We start from the raw sequence: 21,735 nt of genomic DNA, 5'->3' as shown, positions 1-21,735 counted from the left end.
ATAATAAGCCCGGCTCCATTTTTCCATGTTTCTCTCAGCCCTGTCCTCCTTTAGGTCTCAGCTCAGCAAAACAGCAGCAGTTCTAGGCTTCACATCTTTAAGCCCATTCTCCAGAAGGGTTTCTCTTCCTCTAAGCCTCCTACAAGAGTTTGGGTTTCATTCTAATTGCATCCACTTATGGCACAAGCCTTATGCCAAGTGTTCACTCTAAAGTCAATCACTGCAGCAAGCAGGGATAGGATTCCACTGACTGGCTTGGGCCAGTCGAAGCCCACCCCTGGGAGCTGAGGATCCAATCATTCCCACCCGAAAGGCTTGGCCGCTTCATAATGGGAAGGCAGTGAGATGTGTACCAGGAAGCAGCTGAAAATATCTACTATTTGATTAAAAATCCCTTGGGTCACCCAACAACCCCCTCAGGAGGACAGCAAATGTCAACTCAGTTGGCCATGAGTCATGATTGCTGTGGAAAGTGAGACTTAACTGTTTTGTGCGTCACCAAAAGCCCCAAACACAAGGACTGCAAGGAACACGAGGAAGGATACCATCTACCGAAGATACTTTATTTGTTATTTTTCACATGAACACTCAAGGACGAATAATAATAACAACAAAAATAACTTGCAAGGGGGTCAGACATCAGACATAAATAAGGACACTACTAACGTTAAAGAAAACCTGTGCTGGTTGTGGCCACGCCATGCTTGGGAGAGCATGTGTTGGTGGCCACAGCTAGGCCTCTGCCGGCGTTGAAGGCTGAGACCTGAATGAAATCCCTCTGGACTCTGCACCACGAGGCTGGACAGCTGGAGCCAGAGCACCGCTCTCTCTCACCATCAGCCAGACAGAATGCCCGCAACTTCAGAGTGACTTCAAGTTCTTGCTCCTGGGGGTTTTGTCTCCATACCTTTTCTTAGTCTCTGAGTCTTGGGTGGGGATGAATTAGAGGAAGTGCCCATTTGCTCAGAGGAGGAGATTCTGAGGACAAAGGTGGGTCCCGTGTACTTTCTCCTTTCCTCATCTTCCCAGTCCAGCTCCCTCCTGCCTCTGTTCCTCCTGCCCCTGGTCACATTTTCTCTCTCTGTCTCTTCTAAGAGTGGCATTTCAAAAACTCTATACTGTACCCCATGATGGCCACTTCTCCTGCAAGCTTCCTAATTCATAGAAAGGTCCTGTATTTCACTGGTCCTCCTGAAAAAGCAGAGACATGCCTTTTTTCTGTCTTCTTGGTGTGAGGCCAGGTCATAAGCACCTGCTGATCTGAGGGTAACAAAATCCTTACAGCTGAGGGATAGAAGGAGAACCTTGAAAGATGGTATCTCTCCCCAGCCTTTGACTGCCACAGCTGATGTGTGAGAGTCTCCCAAAATTAGGTTACTTATCAGTAGGCCATCAACTCGAGAGCCACGTTTTCCCCGGAGTAAACAACCTTGGGGAACGTTCCCCTGGATTGGAAATGGTTATTGTTCACCAGGAAAACAAAACGAAATCCTAATTGTTATACTGATTGGGGAAAATCAACTGTCTTATAACTGTTAACAGAATGTAAGTGTGCTTAATTTCATAGGTGTGTAGCAAACAAGCTTTAGTTTTTGCAAACATTCACAACTTCCATTCAGAGAGGCTAGATGTCAGATGGAAGAAAAATAGCAAAGGCCGATCTTCACTGTTGCTGACTTCTCCACCAGTCTCTTACTCAAAATACAGGCCCATACAGTGGGTTGAGGGCCACGGATAGTTCCAGATTCTTCCTATTCTAGACAAAAAAGAGAGAAGGGGGGAAGGAAAAGAAAAACTGTTAGAAAACAAGGATACCAAGAGAAACATGTGAGAAAATTTAGATTCATAAATTACTAACATTATTTTAATTAACATTATTTGAATACTATTCTTAAATTAGAACCAGTCATTGTGCTCGATTTTTGTCCTGTGAGATAGGATTCGTTTCACCCATTTCATAGATGAGAAAACAAACCCAGAGAAGTCCGATAACTTGCCTGAGGACGCACAGTTCATAACAGGAAGGGCAAGGCTTTGAACCGGAGTCTGACTCTAAATCCCACACTTCTTCTACCACTAAAGGGCTCTCTTTCAGTCATGTCCAACCTGTGGCCCTCAGGCGCTATGTGGCCCAGGATGGCTTAGGAATGCGGCCCAACACAAAATTGTAAATTCGCCTAAAACCTGTTTTAGGCATCAGTTTTTGTTAGTGTTTGTGTACTTAATGTGTGGCCCGAGACAACTCTTCTTCTTCCGGTGCGGCCCGGAGACGCCAGCAGGTTGGACGCCCCTGCTAGAGTTGTACTCAAAGCAAGGGCTCCAGGGACAAGGAGGGAAGGAGATTTTTAAGGAGTTCGGAGGTGAAGGTTCACCGTGGGCGGGGCCAACAGGTGCTCCCACAGGACGTGCATTCACGGCTTTGCTGGCTGGGCCCTGTGTGTGACCTGGTGCGGTACGTACTGTTCAGGTCATCCCTTTGTACACACATTCATCACTTAGACTTTCTTGACTAAAGGAAAGTTTATGTACAACATAACCACAAGATTTTAAAATAACGGTAAGTCATGTTTCCCCAGAAAGTTCCAAGTGTGTTAGGATCCCTAAAGGGCAGTGTGCTCACCTGGGCGCTGTGCTCACCTGGAGACCCCAGAGCCTGCGCCAGTCCTCCTCCACCCCACCCCCAGGCCTCTGGTCCCCCTCTTCCTTTGTCCTCTTTATTTTTCTACTCTCCTGGGTGTGCCTAACTCTTCCTCTTTCTTCTTTTCCTGCCTCCATGTTTCTTTCTTTTTTACTTAAAAAAAAAAAATCTGTTTTCTCATTGCCTTCTTTTTCCTGACTCCTCTCTGCACCCCCATCTCCTCCTCCATCACCATCTCATCTTCCACCGTCTCAGTCCCCATGTCACGCTGCCCCTGAGAGTCGCCTCTTACAGGCTTCCTCCTTTCAGCATTTCCTCTGGGTCAGCTGCACCGAGCAATGCCAGCTACAATTATCCGATACAGATGCAATGAGCACAGCCTATTCTTCCTGACAGTCCTTCCATGGGACATAAACAATCACCAGGCTAGTTTGCCTTACCTCTTTACAAAGTGATCAGTTGCCTTGATGTGGGGCCGAGGAGGAAAGGAGAGATTTGCATGGGCTTCTGGAAAGGATCCACCGAGCTCCATTCACACCTATCAGTCCTCCTCACGCCCGCCCGACCTACATCCTAATTACACAGCCTGGGGATTGCAACTCAACCCAAAACAACCACGGGAGTCACAGCCGCAAGAGCTTGTATTTACAAGGGACCTTACAGGAACCTAACATAAGCTGCTGCTTTCTTTTTTGTTTTGTTTTTGTTTTAACAAGTGAGGAAAGAGGTGGCCAAGGAATTAAGTGATACAGCAAAAATCACATAGATGGTCAGTGTTAGGGACCAAGAGGTGGCTCTTTAAAATAGCAGAGTGCTTCTTCTGCTCTTTGTCTTTTTATAAAAATCAGAAACAAACAAAACAAAAGAAAACCCCCTGCAAAGCGGCCAGGGCTTGGTGAAGATACAGAAGGCCAGGTCCCTACTCTACCCTGGAGTATTTCACTCAAAAAAGCCAACAGAAGCCCGCTGACTCACCTAGTAGTCAGGGCGGGGTATGCCTCTAGAGTTTGCATAGGGGTTCTGCATCCCACCGTCTCTGGAGAAGCTGGTCGAGATTTTAGGGAAGATGGTCCCTTCTGCTGGAAAGCTGAAGCCTGCCCTTTGCTGCAGTTTCAGATTTTGAAAGTCGTTCTCAATCAAGTTCTGTTCTTCAACATCCTTCCTTTTCTTTGATCTGTAATGAGTAACGGGAATTAGGATCTGACAATGGCAGGTTTCTGAAAGTAAATGTTAATACTCTTTTTAAAAATGTTTTAAAATTTGGGAATATTTTCAAATCTACATGTGAGATACCAAAAAAAGATTATGCAGGGTTCTCATACATCATCACCCAGATTCCCCAGTTGTTCACATTTCTGAACCACTTAAGAATAAGTTGCAGACCGGATGACCCATTACCTATAATATTTCATTATTTCATTCAGTGTAGATTCCCTAAGTTTAAGGACAGTCTCTTTAAAAGCTTCGTGTAACCACCAAAACCAAAAGGCTAATGCTGACCCAACATTACCATCTAATTCCATCAGTCCATGTAAATTTTGCTAATGATGTTAGTATGCTTGAGTGTGCTTTTGAATTGTTTATGGAAATAATACTAGAAGTCAATGAGAAAAGATGATTTGGGATCTAATTTCACATTCAAGGAAAGTCAATGTCTATAGACTCACCTTAGTGAATGAAACAAGTTCAAGGTATGAGAAAGTCTTAATACCTTTCAGTATTGGCCTCTCAAGGATAAGCATTTAAAGCCAAATGAAAGTTCTTGCAAACGAGGGAGGCGCATGCCCCAGTTAACTCTGGTCATGACCCTGCTCTTCCTCCTGCCCCACAGGCCACAGGCCCACTCCTGCAGGGGCACATAGGGGCTACATCCACGGTGCCCACAGGGCCCTCCCGGGGTGACAGTCACACACCCTCAGTCACACTGAGAACGTGGTAAAGGAAGAGCCACTCGCCCTGGACCCTGATGGCCAGCCCAGCTGACGACAGTTATTGCCCTTTGACAACACTCCTGCCTAAGTTGCCTGGGGAGGAACTTCCTTACGTTCAAAATACGCGAGAAATAACTCTCGGGATGTGTTCCCAAGAACCGTGAATCTGAGGCCGAGCTCAGGGCAAACACAGCTCTACAGCAGGAAGGAGGAGCTGAGAGGCATGGCCGTCCCAGGGCCACAGGCTCTGCAGCAGCCCCCGAGGGCCCTGGAGACCCAGGACAAGAGACAATCCTCACGGGAAAGGAGGGACAGCCTTGCTTCATAATCGGAAGGGTCTGGTCCTGTCCCTGGGAAAGGGAAGGGCACATTCCCGGTTCCCAGCTGCCTGTCCTTGTAATTATCTGTGGGGTAGAGTTACTAGCTTAAATAAATTAAAAAAAAAAAAAAAACAAAAAAAAAAACAAGAAACAAAATATTTTAGGAACCTAAAATCTATTTATCCCCTCACATTATAGTGCAAAAATACCTATTTGCCAAAGTGTTACTTTGATAAAGTAGCTTGTTTTTTTCATCAAAGTGGATCTGCACTTGGCACATTTAGAATGGAATAGATAATAGCCTTCTCTCTCCATTGATGAAGGGAACTTTAGGGTATCTAAGTATCTGTTGAATGAATGAATGGACCCTACTTCAGTTCTTAAGAAGAGCAGAGCAAATGTTTCACTTGAATGAAACCCAGGGTACTCCAGCCGAGGCTGGTTTTCCATCCTTTGCAGCAGGGTCCTGGGCAGGGAACTGACTTCGTGAAAATGACATAAGAAAATGGTTGCTATGTCACATTATAGTGTTAAACAAAAATAACCTAAACAACTCTTAAACAAAAAGGATACAAAATTATGTACATAATATCCTTTGAAAAGATAGAGAAAAACCTGGAAGGATATATTTCAAAATGTTAGTTGCCTCAGGGTGGTAGGTTTTATGGGTGTTTTTTTATTCTGCTCCTTCATACATTTCTCTCTTTTCTAGACTTTCTTCAGTGATCACGTAGAGCTTATACAATCAGAAGGTAAGAAAAAAAATTCAGTGGTTTAGAGAAGCCTCGTCTTACTCCCCTTCTCTTGCCTGGGAAAGACTGTGTGTTTGGGAACGAGATGTCACACTGGTGACTGCCGTGCCCCAGGACCGGGACATTTCCATTCCATACCTCATGAAGATCAGTGCGATAACCATGCTGAGAATGAGGATGCCAGCAATGGCGCCCACGATGGTGAGAATCAGCTGAAAGTCTGAAAGGGAGCAGAGAGGAATAGGCGCGGTGACCACAAACAGGGAGCCACTGACTGTCTGCCAGGTGCGAGTGTTCCCAGGGGCGCCTGGCTGTGAGGACCAGTGGCTCTCACCTCTGACTCCTCCAGGGCCAGGTTGGATGGGTGGCTCACCTCCTTCACCCCTCCCTCCTCACCTCCAAGCCCCCGGCTCCCCTCCAACCCCCAACTGTATCTTTAGAACCCACTCAGAAGAGTCAGCCTTGCCAGATAAAAGGCCATATGTGCAAAGGAGGCCATGGTGGCAAGGGCTTCCTGGGCTTTGTGGGGACTGGGATTACAACCCAGGACCACACCCTCTCCTGAGCTCTGCTGCCTTTGCCTGCCCGCTGCACCTGACCTGGATGATAAACTGGGGGAACTGAAATGGTCACTAATGGTGGAGCTAGGAAATGGCTTGATAGAGTTGGTGAGGGAAGAGCCCGGAGGCTCGTCACCACCCATCGCCTTCTCTGGCTCTGCCGTCTAGCACTACTGAGCCCTTGGAATGCAGCTACGAAATGGCCTGTAAGTGCAACAGACACAGTGGACTTCAAACACATTTGAAAAAGCTGTAAAATATATTGTGAATAATTTTTATACTGATTACATGTTGAATTGATAATAGTTTTGAAATAGTGAGTGAAGTAAAATGTTATTAAAATGATTTTCACCTGTTTCTTTTTACTTTTAAAAAGTTACTTAGAATTTTAAAATTTGAAATTAAACATAAAGCTTACATTGTATTTCTATCAGACAGCGCTTCTCTAGACAACTTGTCTCTGCAACACAACTGTCCTGTGTGCCACCTCCCACGAGGACTCATGGGGCCACAGGACTTAAGTCTGGAAACTACCTTAAAGGTCATCCAGCCCAAACCTCTCATTTTAATCAGTGTAGGTGGTGAAAGGCCAGGAGGAAGAAATGGTTTAGCAAACCCAGCCTCGCCGCAAAACACAGTAGAAATTGAAAGCATTTCTCATCACTAACTTTGGGGCTGGCTGGGAGGCCAGCAGAAATATTTCCTTCATCTTGGAACACTGATCTTTTAGTTTAGTGGGTACAATTTTAAATATAAAATAATTTAAAATATAAAGTTAGCATCGTCCCAATCTGGGTGGTGTGGGCTGTGGGAGGAAATGAAGCAACCGAATTTGCAACACAGCTCAAATGACTAAATAGCTCTGAAACAATGAGCGTTGAATATCTGAATGTCTGGTTTCTAGTTTTGCTCTCCCACGACAACAAACCTTTTCAGAATATACTGGTATTTCATCCTTTCTAGTAGCAGAAAATGCATATATAACCTCACATAGAAAATGGACAGAGCATTGGGACACCCTGGGCTGACTGGGGGCTTGTCCGAGGCACCAGCCAGCCCCAGGGCAGAGTTCTGGGAGTTCCTGTAACAAGGTCACTGCTGCCTGTGACTCAGGGATGGGACGGTGGAATGGCAGGACCAAGAAGACAAACAACAGGCAGATTTTCTCCCTCTTCACGAAGAGAGCCAGAAGCTTTGAGGGACCAGGTTGAATTCTGAATGGGATTAATGTTTTTCAGGTGTTTGACAATGAAGTAAAACTTTTATACTCACTGTCTTCACAGTTGACTCCATTGTAACCAAAGGCACACCTGAAATACAAGCCATTATGGGAAACCATGGTGAAGAGCATGTGGGAGCATGGCAGAGTTCCCACCCAACATCCAGGTCTTCCTCTCCATCTTTCTTTCATTCTCTCCTCCCTGTTCCTTCTCCTCTTTCTCTTTCTCTTCCTTCCAGTCCTATTCTCTAGTTGAGCATCTTTCATGGAGCTCTGGAAGGTTGGAGGGCTGGTAGTCATACAACCTCATGTGGTCTCATTTTTTACTGACTGAACACTCCATCCCTTGAGCTCCAGGAATACTCAGCAACTCAGGCAAAGCTGAACCCCAGGACATGGAGCCTAGTGGGACGCTCTCAGACTGCGAGGTCATGTGGCTCTTCATTTGCTGCCCTGTGAGCTGGGGCAAATTACTTATATTCTCTGAGCTTCAGTTTCTGCACTTGAAAATAGTGTTGCTGAAAATAGTGTTGATAGTGTTGTTGTGTGAGAGGTGTTACCTAGTGTGGTTCCTGGCACATAAAGAATGTTCAAAACTACTGTTGATGCTGCTGCTGCTGATGACGATAATGATGATGATACTCTACATCTATGCCAGCATACCAAGTTCCTGACCCTAACCCCATGTTGCAAGCTCTAGCCTTTCTATCCTTTACCCCATGCACAAGCTCTAGCTATGGCAAGACAATAAAGGAATGATTTCTCTTACACTTGACATTTCTCATGATCATCCATCCTGTAGCCCGCCAGGCACACACACTCAGGGCTCCCGTCGTCCTTCACCAGGCATTGTGTTTTGGGTGTTGACTTGCAGGCATAAGGACACTTCCGACTTAAAGCTTCAAAACAGAGTGATTTCCGGGTAATTTTCAGAAACAACCTCTTCAGCCCCAAAGTGATATGGCACAGAATACAATTTTTTTCATGGTCAAATGAGGGTCTCATTGGCTGTGCAGGTGATATGCCCCCTGTGAATGCTCGTGGCCGGCTTGCAGCCGGTGAATGTCTCACCGGCTTGCAGCCAAAGTCACACTTCTGGTCCATGTGCCTAAAGCCAAAACTCACATTCCTCAGAATCTGAAATGCACATGGACCCTAGAGTGGTAAAGCTTGTATTTTGCAAATGTGAAAGGGGAAAACGTAGGTGTTGTGAAGAACATTTAGAAGCAGGTGGAATACTTACGCAGACATGTAGCAGTGTAGGGGGTAGGTCTTTCATACCCTGCTTGGCATTCACACTGAAAACCATCACTGCAGTCATTTTCCTTTACACAACCATAAAACTCACACCGATCTATATCTGAAGGGCACAAATAATTAAAAAATATATTCAGCAAGATAGTGTGGATAAAGCAACTGGTGAAAGGCCCCATTCTATTGTGTTATAATTGCCTTTTAATAAGTTTTAGGATTTAATAAATCATAATCTGGGAGTCTAAAATTCAACTCTCCAATTCCTTTTTTTTCCATGACTATTTCCTTACATTATTCAGTTTAAATTAATTCAATCCAAAGCAGTGCTATCAGGTTCAAGTTCAAGATCTCTTTCACACCCAGCTCTGTGCTAGGTTCTATAAGGGACACAGTAGCTACATAACTTTTTGGTCCCATTTTTTTAGAGTTACAGGTTTGAACCCATAGAGAATTGTTGCTTCCATCACCTCATAATTCAGACTTTAAGTACAATGGGAATTCAAAGGCTGAAGTAATTAAAGGTAACATTGTGGAGGAGATGGAAATTGGACTGTCTTGAAAGATAGGGAAAATTTAAGCAGTCAAAGAAGAGGCAAAGCCTTTCTAAGAAGAGTAAACAAGGCATGAAAAGAAGCAGAGACTTCTTATCAAGGAGCAGTGGTGTTGTATTTGGGTGGGGAAAGGCAGTGTGGTAAACAGGAAGAAAGAGAATTCTTGGCTGTGCCATTTATTGGCAATGGGCTCTCTCTGTTCAGTCATTTGAGTTTGGGTGGGTTCAAGTTCCCTCCATCTATAAAAGGGACTAATAACTCTTGATTCATATAATTGTTGTGAGAACTGAATGAACTAACGTAAATGCAAACCCATTGCAGGAATCTCAACAAATAATCATTCTTTTGTCCACTTATAGGTACAGCAGGGTTTGAATGCCAGGCTCAGGACAATGACTTTAATCCTACAAGCCTGAGAATCCACTGGTGGATTTTGAGCAGAAGCATAGCATGAGAAAGCAGTCTTTTAAGAATATTACTCTAGAATGGATAAAGAGGTAGTACATATGTACAATGGGACATTACTGGACCATAAAGAGAATACAAATCTTATCACCTGTGACAACATGGATGGACCTAGATGATATTATGCTAAGTGAGATAAGTCAGGAAAAGAGAGATGAATACCATATGATTTCACATGTATCTGGAATCTAAAAAATAAAATAAACAAATAAGACAGCAACAAACTCATAGATACAGGGAACAAATTGATGGTTGCCAGAAGGGAGGGAGATTGGAGGAGTGGATAAAAAAAGTAAAAGGATTAAGAAGTACGAATTGCCAGTTATAAAAATAGTCGCAAGGATGCACAGTACAACACAGGAACATAATAATATTGTAATAACTATGTATGGTGTCGGATGGTAATACTAGACTTAAGAGTGATCTCTTCATAAGGTATATAAATATCTAATCACTATGTTGTACACCTGAAACTAGCATAATATTGTATGTCAACTATAATTAAAAAATAAATTTTAAAAAGAATGTTAGTCTAGAAGCAGGTTGGAAGGCATTTGGAATAGAAAGATGAATCTGAGACTAGATTGGGGGAGAGAATAGGAGGAGGAGGAACAGTTATGTGGTTACTCTCTTCTAAACACCCCAGACCTGTAACAAACCTTCTTTTATCACCTGCTAGTTTAAAAGTGCCTCCAATTAACAGTCTAGAGAAAAAGAATCTATAGCTTTTGACACGGAAGAGAGAATCTGTCTTTGCAGCAGAAGCAAAAAGCAGGAAAAAGAGCTTTTCCCCTAAAGTTCTGAGCCTCTCCCTTCCCTTTGCTGGGTGGCTCATGCTTCAGTGGCCCCCTCCAACCTGCACCGTTTGAAAATTTGTTAATGAATTTACTGGTGCACACCTGGTCTCAGAGGGGCAAGATGTTGAGAGGAGTTGTCCGAAGAGGGCAATTCTTCAAAATGAGGACAAATAGTTACAAGTATGCCAGGGGTTAGAGCCAAGGCAATTATGAAGGAGAGCCAAAATGAGAGAATTGTACAGGGGACCCCAACTTTATCTTGAAGAATGCACTGGTTACTTTTAGCCAGCAACCTCGCTGAGTCAGTCTTCATGCTGATGGGGACCCTCAAACTTCCTCACACTTGCTGGAAGTCTCATTTAGCCAAAAGCAGAATGCATGACAAGGTTCATCTTGCCTTGCTGACAATTTATTCTTCCAGGGAGTAGAGGTTCTGATTGCATGAATTGCTACTCTGCACCAACTCTGACCCAAGGAGAAATCAACTGGCAGGTAGAAGCTATGGTCCCCTTGGAATACAAGAAATAAGTGATAGCCAGAGAGAGATTCATTTCGCAGAGTAAAAATTCAAATGTTTAGAAAGGAAAAGGTGTAATTCTGATGCACGAGACTCTAGAAGGTAAAAATAGTTCAAGAAGGTCAGAAGGTCTGAAAATGTAATTCTAACAGTGTAGCTGCTAAATGAGCTATAAAAACCAAAAAAGTAGGAAGAGGATCTGGTAATTTAAGAAACTGCCTTGGTTTGCACAGGAAGCTATCAAATAAGACACACACAAAATGTGGAAAGAAGATCTTATAAGCAAAGACAGAATATTAAAAATGTGGTAGAGAAAGTCTAGAGATTCAAATGAGCTCAGGTTTCCCCAAAAAACACAAAATAACACCAATAAAATCCAATAACAAAGAGAAAAGGGTTAAAGTGGAAAAATGGGCAAACAAATGAAGAGAAGTGTGTATGTGCGGGCGTGTGCGCGCGTGCGTGTGTGTCTGATGCTAGGGAGGCCCTTGGAAAGGCCAGGCCTGGCTGGTGTAACAGTGGTGGATAACATGAAAACCAGAATGGCTCTACAATTCTTTCATCCCAGCCTCTTCTGCCAGGAAACGGTACTTAGATGGAAAAAGGTTGAATGGGCATTACTAAATGGACTGCAGCCAAAGGAGAGAGAGCAGTACAGGGGAGCCCCATCTTTTGTGACAGGATTTTAAGTGTTTTATCAGAGCATTTACATCCCAGGTCCTGAGAGAATAGTGAGAATCTCTGTGAAATCTTTAAGAAAGAAAAAAGGTGCTGAAAAACTCTAAATGAACAGGATCTGTTTACATTTTTAGAAAGAGAAGGAAGTTTGCACACTAGGCCAATGAGGTTACAATCATTAGAAAGCAAAAATGTAAGAGACTAAAGAAAGAGTCTTAGAAGAACAAAAAGAAGGATGAGGGAGGCAGGAAGGGGATCCAGAGAATGGTGGGTGGAGAAGAGGACTTCAGGAAGGGAAGGGTACCAGGGTACCAGTGGCAAATGCTACAGACAACTCAAGTCAATTGTGCCTAAATAGAGGCCTTTGGATTTGGCAACCAGGACTGAGAACCAGCCACATAAAGTTGCCACCAGGGCTGGCCTTAACAGGTGCCTCCGAGATGAGGAACTTCTGATGACTGTTGTAATAGTGTCAATTCATTCATACCTTCCTGTATCCATCCATGCCCTGCCAGACTGTGCTTGGTCACATGAACTGCTTCGGCCATTAGGACAGTTGTATATGTGATGTAAACAGAAACTTGAGAAATACCTGTGCATTAAAACCTACCCTCTTGCTGCTCTTGAAACCCTTTAGGATCAGCCTGCTGGAGGATGACAGACCATGTGAAGCAGAGACAAACCAATGAGCTGAACCATCTTACATCAGTCAGACCTCAGCTGACCCACCCAGCAGCTAATGGCAATTGCTTAAATGAGCCCAGTGGAGATTAGCCAAGCATGGCCTAGATCAGCAGAACTGCCCAGCTGAGCCCTGTCCAAATTCTGATCCATCAAATAATGGCATTGCAATAAATAAAGAGACCACTATGTTTTGGGGTGGTCTGTAACACGGCAAAAGTGAACTATTACGGTTATGCCGTGGGTTTGTGTGTTGGCCTAAAGGGTGAACAGTGCAGGTAAAATCAATCATTTAGAAAGCTATGACTTGGGATGAAGTCCTCTTGTTTCATCTTGCTTCATTTTTTTCTGTCCAGAGCTATTTGTCCAACACTACCTTCCAAACAGAGAAGCAAACTGGTCACCTTGATGACTTGGCAGGTGGCTGGAAAGGAGCAGAAGCCAAGTGAGAGAAGACAGGGTGGAAGGATGGACTGGTAAAAAGGAAGGTCGGAGACACCTACAGATTCCGTTGTCCAGTTGTTCTTGCCCCTTTCTTCCATGTGATGAAAAAGTTCCCACAAAGGTAGGTAGGTGGTTAGGTAAACTTTGAATAAAATTATTTACTACTTACTAGCATAGTTTTCAATGTTTGGATTACTTGAAATTGCACCTTGAATTTTATCAGATATGGTTGTCTCATTTTCTTTTGTATCTGCTGCAAAAAGGTTTACCACTGTTACATTCACAACCTCATCACCAGCACGCATTTGAGATCTTGCTGAAGCAGATGTGCTAAAAACAAAATGAATTAATCACTTGATGAACTAAATTCAAGCATCAACAAATTGGTCTTCAAACCTCCCACACTTCCAAATTTCCCAGTTCTATTCCTGATCCACAGATATATCCACAACTGCAGGGTCCGGTATGGAAGACTGGGGTTGCAATAAGATGGCCCAGAGATCTCTATTTAATGTGTTCTCAGGAAATGTACAGCTGAAACAATGTCCTGTTGGGGGATAATTGTGAACTCTCATTTTTAAGATCTAGGAGCCTAGAACTAACCAGAAATAGAACAAGTAACTTCTGAAATAGTAACTTGTCACTTTCTGTAGAAAAGCAAGAGTAAGTCTATTCCCAGGCTGTTAAACCTCAGAACTGTACTTGGAGAGAGAGGAGTGTGTATTCCTCCCTGTGCACAGAGAGAGCAGTAAGCAAACATGCAGAGTCTGGGTCACTCCTAAGAAGGGCCAGGAAGTCAGCAGGCAAAGTGGGTAAGGGATTGGGCCTGGATATGCATGATCCAGAGGAGAACTGGAACAAGGAGGGATGAGGCTATCAGAAACATGAGCATATTATACCAAATCATATCACCAAATACTGAGTGTCTGCTATGAACAAGACATTGTGAGACTCTTTCTAATCAGCACAGCAGTTTGGAGCCCTAATAATAACTGGGCCAAGTTCTAACTCTTTCATTGTTCCAAAGGAATCAAGTGATACAGACACTGAGAAAGAAATAAAAGGACTTTTAAAAACTACCCCCCCCCATCTGTTTCATGACTGTGTGTTTTTAAGACTCTGGATATACTTCTCCTGTACAGCATTTTCTCTCCACTTTGACTTTTGAACAAATAGAAAAGCTCAAAAATATAGCCAACCTGCTTGGAAAATGTTTACAGCTATGCTGGTTCTTCCAAACAATCAGCAAAATCCAAAACATTAACCAAATTCCATTTTTAGGAATGATCATCTTAGAAGGGAGTCCATATAAAACTCAGCGCCAACCCCCCCCAGTCCCCCACCTCCCAAAAACCAACCCTCCCAAACAGTTCAATTAAAAAATGAGCAAAGGACCTGAATAGACACTTCTCCAAGGAGGACATACAGATAGCCAATAGACATATGAAAAGATGCTCAATGTCCCTAATGATCATAGAAATGCAAATTAAAATCACAATGAAATATCATCTCATACCTGTCAGGATGGTTATCATCAATAAATCAAAAACAAAGACAAAAAAACAAAACAAAACAAGTGCTGGCGAGGATATGGAGAAAGGATAACTCTCTTTTACTGTTCTCCTTTCTCCACATCCTCACCACACTTGCACGGTGGGAACGCAGACTGGTACAGCCACTGTGGAAAGCAGTATGAAGATACCTCTGAAAATTAAACATGGATCTGCTTTTTTGACCCAGTGATCCCACTTCTGGGGATGTATCTGAAGGAACCCAAAACACTGCTTTGAAAAAATGTAATTACCCCTATGTTCATCACAGCATTTATGTATAATTGCCAACAGATGGAACCAGCCCAAGTGTCCATCAGTAGATGAGTGGATAAAACAACTATGGGACATTTACACAATGGAATACTACTCAGCCATAAAAAAGAAGAAAATTTTACTCTTTGCAATAGTATGGATGGACCTGGAGAAAATTATGCTAAGTGAAATAAGCCAGTCAGAGAAAGACAATTACCATATGGTTTCATGCATATGTGGAATCTAATGAACAAACTGAATTAACAGGCAAAACAGAAACAGACTCGTAGATAGAGAACACGATGACAGCTAAGGGGGGTGTAGAGAGGTTAGGGGTGGAAGGTTTGAGCAAAAAAGAAAAAGGACTCATGGACATGGACAACATGGTGTTTGTGGTGGGGGAGGGAGGTATAAGGGGACTAGGTGGTAATGGAAAAAATACAATAAAAGTTTAAAAAAAGAAAAAGAAAATTAATTGTTTTAATCAATTACATCACAGGCTAAAAGAGAAAACTTACATGATCATATCAATAGACACAGAGAAAGCATTTGAAAAATCTAACATTAATTCATGATAAAAACTCTCCCTAAACTAGAAATAGAAGATTTCCTCAACTTAATAATTTCTAAGAGACAAAGAAACAAACAAAAGCAGGGAGTCCAAAAAACCAAGTGACTTCAGATTTTCTTTTCAATTGCCTCCCATGATTAATTTATGATAGATTTAGAGGTGGCAGAGAAGGTGGGTGGCAGAGAAACTGGATGGCAGAGAAAAAGCATCCTTGATACAAGTTATTCTTTATCAATTAAAAAATGACCAGAAATCCGTGATATACATTTACAGTTGGGCTAGGAAAGAAATGCCATCTATAATTCATCCTTTCAAAGAATCTGTTAGCTTACACTCCAGTTTAGGAGGCAAGACATTGTACTCATGACTTAGGAGAGCCACTGTGTACTCAAGTGACACAAAAAGGTATAGTGTAATGACCAGAGCACTAGACTTGGAGTTCAGAGTCCAGAGGTCTAGAGCCAACACGACCACAACCTTTTGTGGTCCAAAGTCAGCTTTCCTGAGCCTGAGTTTCTGCCTCTGTCCAAAGAGAGATCTGAGAGAGAAATTCTGAGGATCTTTCCAATCCAAATATTTGTATCATATACACAGATCTTGGGGATTCAAAGGTGAGAACATTGGACTGGAGCCTAAGACATTTCTTCCTAGGTGAGACTGAGGTCCATTCACCCCGCTACAGTCCTGTGTTGGAAGTAGTTCCTGATTCAGACACTGAGCTCAAGGTAAAAGTTTGCCTCTGAACACCCCTGGCTCTGTTTTAGTAACAAAAGGAGAGCCATGATTTCAGGGAAACCCCTAAATGACCTTGTGGGACCAGCTGTCCATCACACTTGCAGGGCCCCATATTCTGGAAGGGAAACAGATGGGAACTAACACACGTTGAAATCATCTATGTGCCAGGAACTCTGTGCAGGGAGTCTTTCAAATGTTATTTATTTTTCCGAAAGTTTCAGGAAAGTTGATCAGATTATCCCAGATACAGAGATGTTCAGAGAGATGAAAATAGCTGCCAATTCATGCAGTGAGAATGTGCTAAGGCCAGGATTCAGGTACAGATTTGGCCGAAGCCGTCACACCTCACTGTTCCTGTGTTACCCAGTTGTGCTCAAAGCATGGACTCCCTGTTGTCCACTACACCAAACCACATGCCCTGAAACAATGCCCCACCCTCCAGCAGTCGTCCGCTGTGAATCTTCAGCTGCAGAGCCTTTGAGTTGGGGCCCAGCTTCTCTGTCTGGTGCCTGCTCCTTGCCCCATGGCGCTGTGCCTCTCATTAGTCTGCCTGCTGGTGTCCTGGCTGCCAATCGCACTTGCCCCTCACTCACCATCATGCTCAAAACTCACCACCTTCAAGAGGCCTTCTTTGAATTTGTAAGTATAAATACACCCTGTATCTTATTTCACAAAGAATTTGACAAAGCCTATGAAGATATATGCAATAGTAAGACCATAAAATATGAACACATCAGGGCTGCTTTTTCTACACAATTTCACTCATCCTAGACTAGAGCATTCTTTCCTCAGGCTGTGGCACTTGTATGTCCATGTGCTTCAGTGAAAGCTGAAATAAAATCACTACCTTCTTGAGAATCCTTTGCCTCTCTGGGTCCCTACATAGCACTTAACACTGGTCATTGTACAGTGATATGCTCAGTGAATGCTTGTTCTTACTGCAGCAAGAGCTCACTATTGGCCCTTTTCAGCCACGTGTGAGATTTGGGTGTTAACTCCCTCACTCCCCCCATACGAGGAAAGAGATGACCATGAGCCACTCATTTTCCTCCTGGCTCCCTGGAATGCTCATTCCAGGGTTTGGCCAGGTGTGGTTTGTAGCCAAGAGATCAAACCAATCAAACTGATCCAGGTGATGCACTGGACCATGTGTGCAAATTGCTGAATAGCCAGTCACAGGCAGTGTCATGCTGTCCCCAGGCTACACTCCGCCCATCCACATACCAAGGTGAATGTCACATCAGACTGACCATTTCTTCCTGACTTGTGACTTCCCCCCTAAGGGCCATAGTGCTGCACGGGGAACTCAGGAGACAATGAGAAGTTAAACAAATGCACACCTGACTCCAAAGTGCCCCATCGGTCCATAGCAAACTTACCTTACTTGCTGAATTACAGTCTGTCCATAATCAGAATTTGCAAATGCATCTTTAAACTGTGGAAGAGAAGAACAGATTTAATAACAACTGCAAAGGGCTGGGAGAGAGGAGAATGTGATAGTGTATTTAGGTATCCATCACAGGAAATCTGCGGTGTTAAATCCATGGTTTGTCACAGCAGATTATTTATTCTTGACATTCTCTCTAACACCTTTCAGTCATATTTGCTTTAAAACAGTAAGAATTTAATATAAGTCAGGGTTACTTAAGATGAAAACCCAAAATAGACAAATCAATGATTATACTCTTAAAAATTAAGGTGACTAACTTACTAAGTTTGTCTTCTTAAAGTCAAAGTAAAGTTTTGCACATTTGTTAGACTTATCTACATGCCTGTGTCATGCATGCATTCATGTACCCAAGGAACACTTCTTTAATTGCCTCCAAGGCAATTATGCAAGGGGACTTAGAAATTACAAAGATGGGCTGGTCCAGGCCTGGGTCAAATAGTAACTGCACCATGTGGTTGAGTCAGGTAAGTACCATAGAGTGATATGATCTACCATGGAAGTTCAAGGAAACTTTCTTCCATAAGTTGCATAATTTAACTTCTTTGAATCTTTACTTTTCTCACTGAAAACTTGAGATAGCAGTAATTCCTACCATGTAGGGCTACAGTGTGTATAAAGTGAGATGGCTTTGTAGGCTGAAATGTGGATCTAATCAGGTCTGAGTTGTGTTCTAAGAACAGAGACAACTCTAGATACTTGTAGAGAAGCAGCTGGAGATAAAGCTGAGGATAAGGTAGAGGTGGGTTGAGCGTCCCCGTAAGAACATAAGTTCATTGATGTCAAGAATTGGGTTTGCTTTCTCTACAGCCTCCTCCACTGCTACCCAACAGCACTCAGCTGAGTGTAATCTCTATGGAAAGTTCAACACTGGTTGACTGAATATTGAATAAATTAAATGTGAAACATGTGAACTTGGACATATCTTCCCATTTTAGGGTCCCATTCTCCATATTTATTATATGAGTGTTGAACTAGGTTGATGCAACCTTTTTTTATAATCCATGACTTTTTAAAACTTTTCTCCCCATGGGAACCCCACATTATAAAAGATTATGGCAACTAATTTAATTTAAAAATATGTTAAATAGAGTTCTGGCCAAGATGGAGGTATATGTAGAAACCCTTCGCTTCCTCACACAACCAAAAGGAGGATAACAACCTATCTAAAATCAACAAACAATCAGAAGTGCCAGAAAATCAAACTGCAAGGAACTCTGACAGCTGAGGAATTAAATGGTCAACCAGACAAACCAGATCAGTAAGACAGGCGGATGAAGAGAAGCTGTGGAGAGGTGACAGACTGTGCAGGCAGGGCTGGCTGAATAGGAAACTGAGACTCAGAGCTGATCGTGGACTATGGTATGGGGTGCCAAGGAGGGAGAAACTCCCAGTCTCACACGAGGGTTCATGGAAAAGTGGGGCTAGAGCCTAGCAGATGCTGCATTGTTCTCTCACGTGCCCCTTCCCCACAGGCAGCACCACAGCACAGCAAGGAGGGTTGCCCTGCCCTGGTGAATACCAAAGGTCCCACCCGCTTACAACTTATCAGGAGCACTGAGACAAAGAAAGATAGCCCAAATGAAAGAACAGAGCTAAACTCCAGAAAGAGCTAAGTGATGAGAAGATAGCCAACGTCAGATAATTAGATAATGAGAGCTCAAGGCCTGGTAATCAAAATGCTCACAGAACTGATTGAGCTTGGTCAAAAAATGAAAGGTCAAATGAAACACACTCAACATGAAATAAAAGAAAATATTCAGGGAACCAACTCAGGAAGGAAACCAGGACTCAAGGCAACGATTTGGAACAAAAGGAAGAAATAATCATCCAACTGGAACGGAATGAAGAAACAAGAATTCAAAAAAATGAAGAGAGGCTTAGGAACCTCTGGGACAATTTTAAATGTTCCAATATCTGAATAATAGGGGTGCCAGAAGGAGAAGAAAAAGACCAAGAAATTGAAAACTTATTTCAACAAATAATGAAGGAAAACCTCCTCAATCTGGTGAAGGAAATAGACTTCCAAGAAGTCCAGGAAGCCCAGAGTCTCAAAGAAGTTGGACCTGGAGAAGAGCACACCTAGGCACATCATAATCACATTAGCCAAGATTAAAGATAAGGAGAGAATCTTTTTTTTTTAATATTAAATTTTATTTAGTTACTTTTCAAGTACATTTTTTTTAATCTATTTCTCCCATCCCACTCCACCCCCCCACCCGGTCTCCCTCCCCCCATTCCCCCCCCCCCCAGTCCTCATCTCTGAGGAGAGAATCTTAAAAGCAGCAAGAGGAAGGAGAGAGTTACCTATAAAGGAGTTCCTGTAAGACTATCAGCTGATTTCTCCAAAGAAAACTTGCAGTCAAGAAGGGGCTGGAAAGAAGTATTCCAAGTCATGAAAGACAAGGACCTACACCCAAGATTACTCTATCCAGCAAAGCTTTCATGTAGAATGGAAGGGCAGATAAAGTGCTTCCCAGATAAGGTCTAGTTAAAGGAGTTCATCATTACCAAGCCCTTACTATATGAAATGTTAAAGGGACTTATCTAAGAAAAAAAGATAAAAAATATGAACAGTCAAATGACAACAAACTTACAGCTACCAACAAATGAACCTAAAAAAAGAGAAAAGCAACAAAAACAAAAACTAAGCAAACGACTATAACAGGAATAGAATCAGAGAAATGGAGATCACATGGAGGGATTTCAGTGGGGAGAGGGAAGGGAGGAACAGCAGGGGAAAAGGTACAGGAATAAGAAGCATAATTGTTAGGCACAAAATAAATGGGGAGAGATAAAAATGGTATAGGAAATAGAGAATTCAAAAAATTTATATGTACAAACCACTGACATGAACTAAGGGTGGGGGATGCTGAAGAGTTGGGGGTGCAGGGTGGGATGGGGATAAAGGGGGAAAACTGTAATAGCATCATAAGTAAAATATACTTTTAAAATATGTTAAATAGTTTTTTATTCTAGTCAAATTCGAATAAATTTGATGTTCTAGTTAGTCTGGGTAGCCTTTATCCAGAATATGTCTATAATCCTTTTAATTCTTTTAAATATTAGGAATAGCTTGTATTCCTGTAAATCATCAGGGAGTTGGAAATCCACTTAGAAACAAGTTAACTCGAAGACCGCGGAGGTCCCTTCAGCTCTTCTGCTAACCATCGCCAATTTAATTTTCTTAATCCCAAAGAAGAGATTATGCAATTAGTATTTGGCATAGGCAAAAGTGTTTTCTTTTTCTTTTCCAGATCACCCTTTGATGATGTTGGGATACACACCTCTAGGTGTGAAGGGCTGTATGGTTGGACAAGAAGGCAGGCACTACCCAAACAGGCCCACCTGGCCTGCACTGCACGGCAGAGCCAGCAGTGCGAGAAGGCAGCTCTGGGCCCAAATCCCAACTTCGTTCCTCATCAGCTGGGTGACCTACAGCCAGTTACTTCACTTTTCTGACCTGTGACCACCTGATCCACAAAATAGGCACCATAGTGTTATCTCCTCCACAGGGCTATTGTGAGAATTAGAAATATCACACATAGAATGTCAGGCACAGCATGCAACAGGGAAACTCCAAATCAGGGACTATCCATTTGGAGCCTGCTAGGTACAAAATGCACCCTGGGAGACTTCTCAGGGTCTGAGCTGGGGCTACCCCAGCTACACGGCGTGCTGAGAGGACCCTGAAGACAATAAATTGTCTCTGTTTTCCTATTTCTAGAAGCTGCTAGGGAGTTCTGGCATACCCATTTTGGATTAACAGCCTCTTGGAAATTATAAGAATGCTCTATCCCCTCCCTAGGGTCCTGGGGACCATAGAGACTTGACTGAAATCAAGTCTCTAAACTGGTCTCTGCAGACCAAAACATAGGCCTGGGGCTGGAAGGGCCTTTTGGACACTCATTCCCAAAGCAAGTTTGGGAAATGTGGTGGCCACTGCCCAGTAAAGTCACATGAGAAAATCAAGGGGCTCCCTGGAAATAGGAACATATTGATGTTGCCTTCTTCAATGTACCAACTCTCACCCAAGCAGGCAAATAGGAATGTAGATTCAGGATGAGAGGAGAGGTCCCAGACAGGCGGCCTATCCTGTATAGGAGGTATGACAAGGGCCTGGCGAGCCCTGGGCCCTGGCAGCTGAGGGTCTGTCCCCACAGAGCTGGGCACTGGCTATTCTGACATGAGCACTGGTTTTCTCTGTACAATCTACAAAATCGTTTGGACAACCATTTTTTACATTTTATCATTTCTAATAATGAAACTCTTTTGTGATGATGTAATTCTGAATTGAAAGACATTGTCATCAAATAAGTCCTTAGTTTCTGAAGTCTTATGAAGCTTTGAGAAACACTGGCTGGATGCCC

At 43.0% G+C, this 21,735-nt stretch overlaps 1 protein-coding gene across 1 annotated transcript in view; it reads right to left on the bottom strand.

The window, feature by feature from the left end:
- Nucleotides 1-549: 549 nt before the first annotated feature.
- The window catches only part of MUC13 (mucin 13, cell surface associated), a 34,999-nt gene continuing 13,813 nt past the window's right edge, over nt 550-21,735 (bottom strand). The window contains exons 5-12 of the mRNA XM_053672822.1: nt 17,298-17,353; nt 12,977-13,137; nt 8,664-8,780; nt 8,190-8,319; nt 7,474-7,511; nt 5,780-5,861; nt 3,614-3,812; nt 550-1,751 (exon numbers count right to left, since the gene is read on the bottom strand). Of these exons, the coding sequence (XP_053528797.1) occupies nt 3,614-3,812; nt 5,780-5,861; nt 7,474-7,511; nt 8,190-8,319; nt 8,664-8,780; nt 12,977-13,137; nt 17,298-17,353 (783 nt within the window). The 3' untranslated portion in view covers nt 550-1,751. The remainder of the gene's footprint in view (nt 1,752-3,613; nt 3,813-5,779; nt 5,862-7,473; nt 7,512-8,189; nt 8,320-8,663; nt 8,781-12,976; nt 13,138-17,297; nt 17,354-21,735) is intronic.

The sequence above is a fragment of the Artibeus jamaicensis genome, unplaced genomic scaffold (genome assembly GCF_021234435.1).
Source record: "Artibeus jamaicensis isolate MK-2021 breed Jamaican fruit bat unplaced genomic scaffold, CSHL_Jam_final contig_793, whole genome shotgun sequence".
Taxonomy (NCBI): domain Eukaryota; kingdom Metazoa; phylum Chordata; class Mammalia; order Chiroptera; family Phyllostomidae; genus Artibeus; species Artibeus jamaicensis.
Note: the sequence above shows the minus strand (reverse complement) of the source record. Positions and strands in the feature narration are given on the sequence as shown.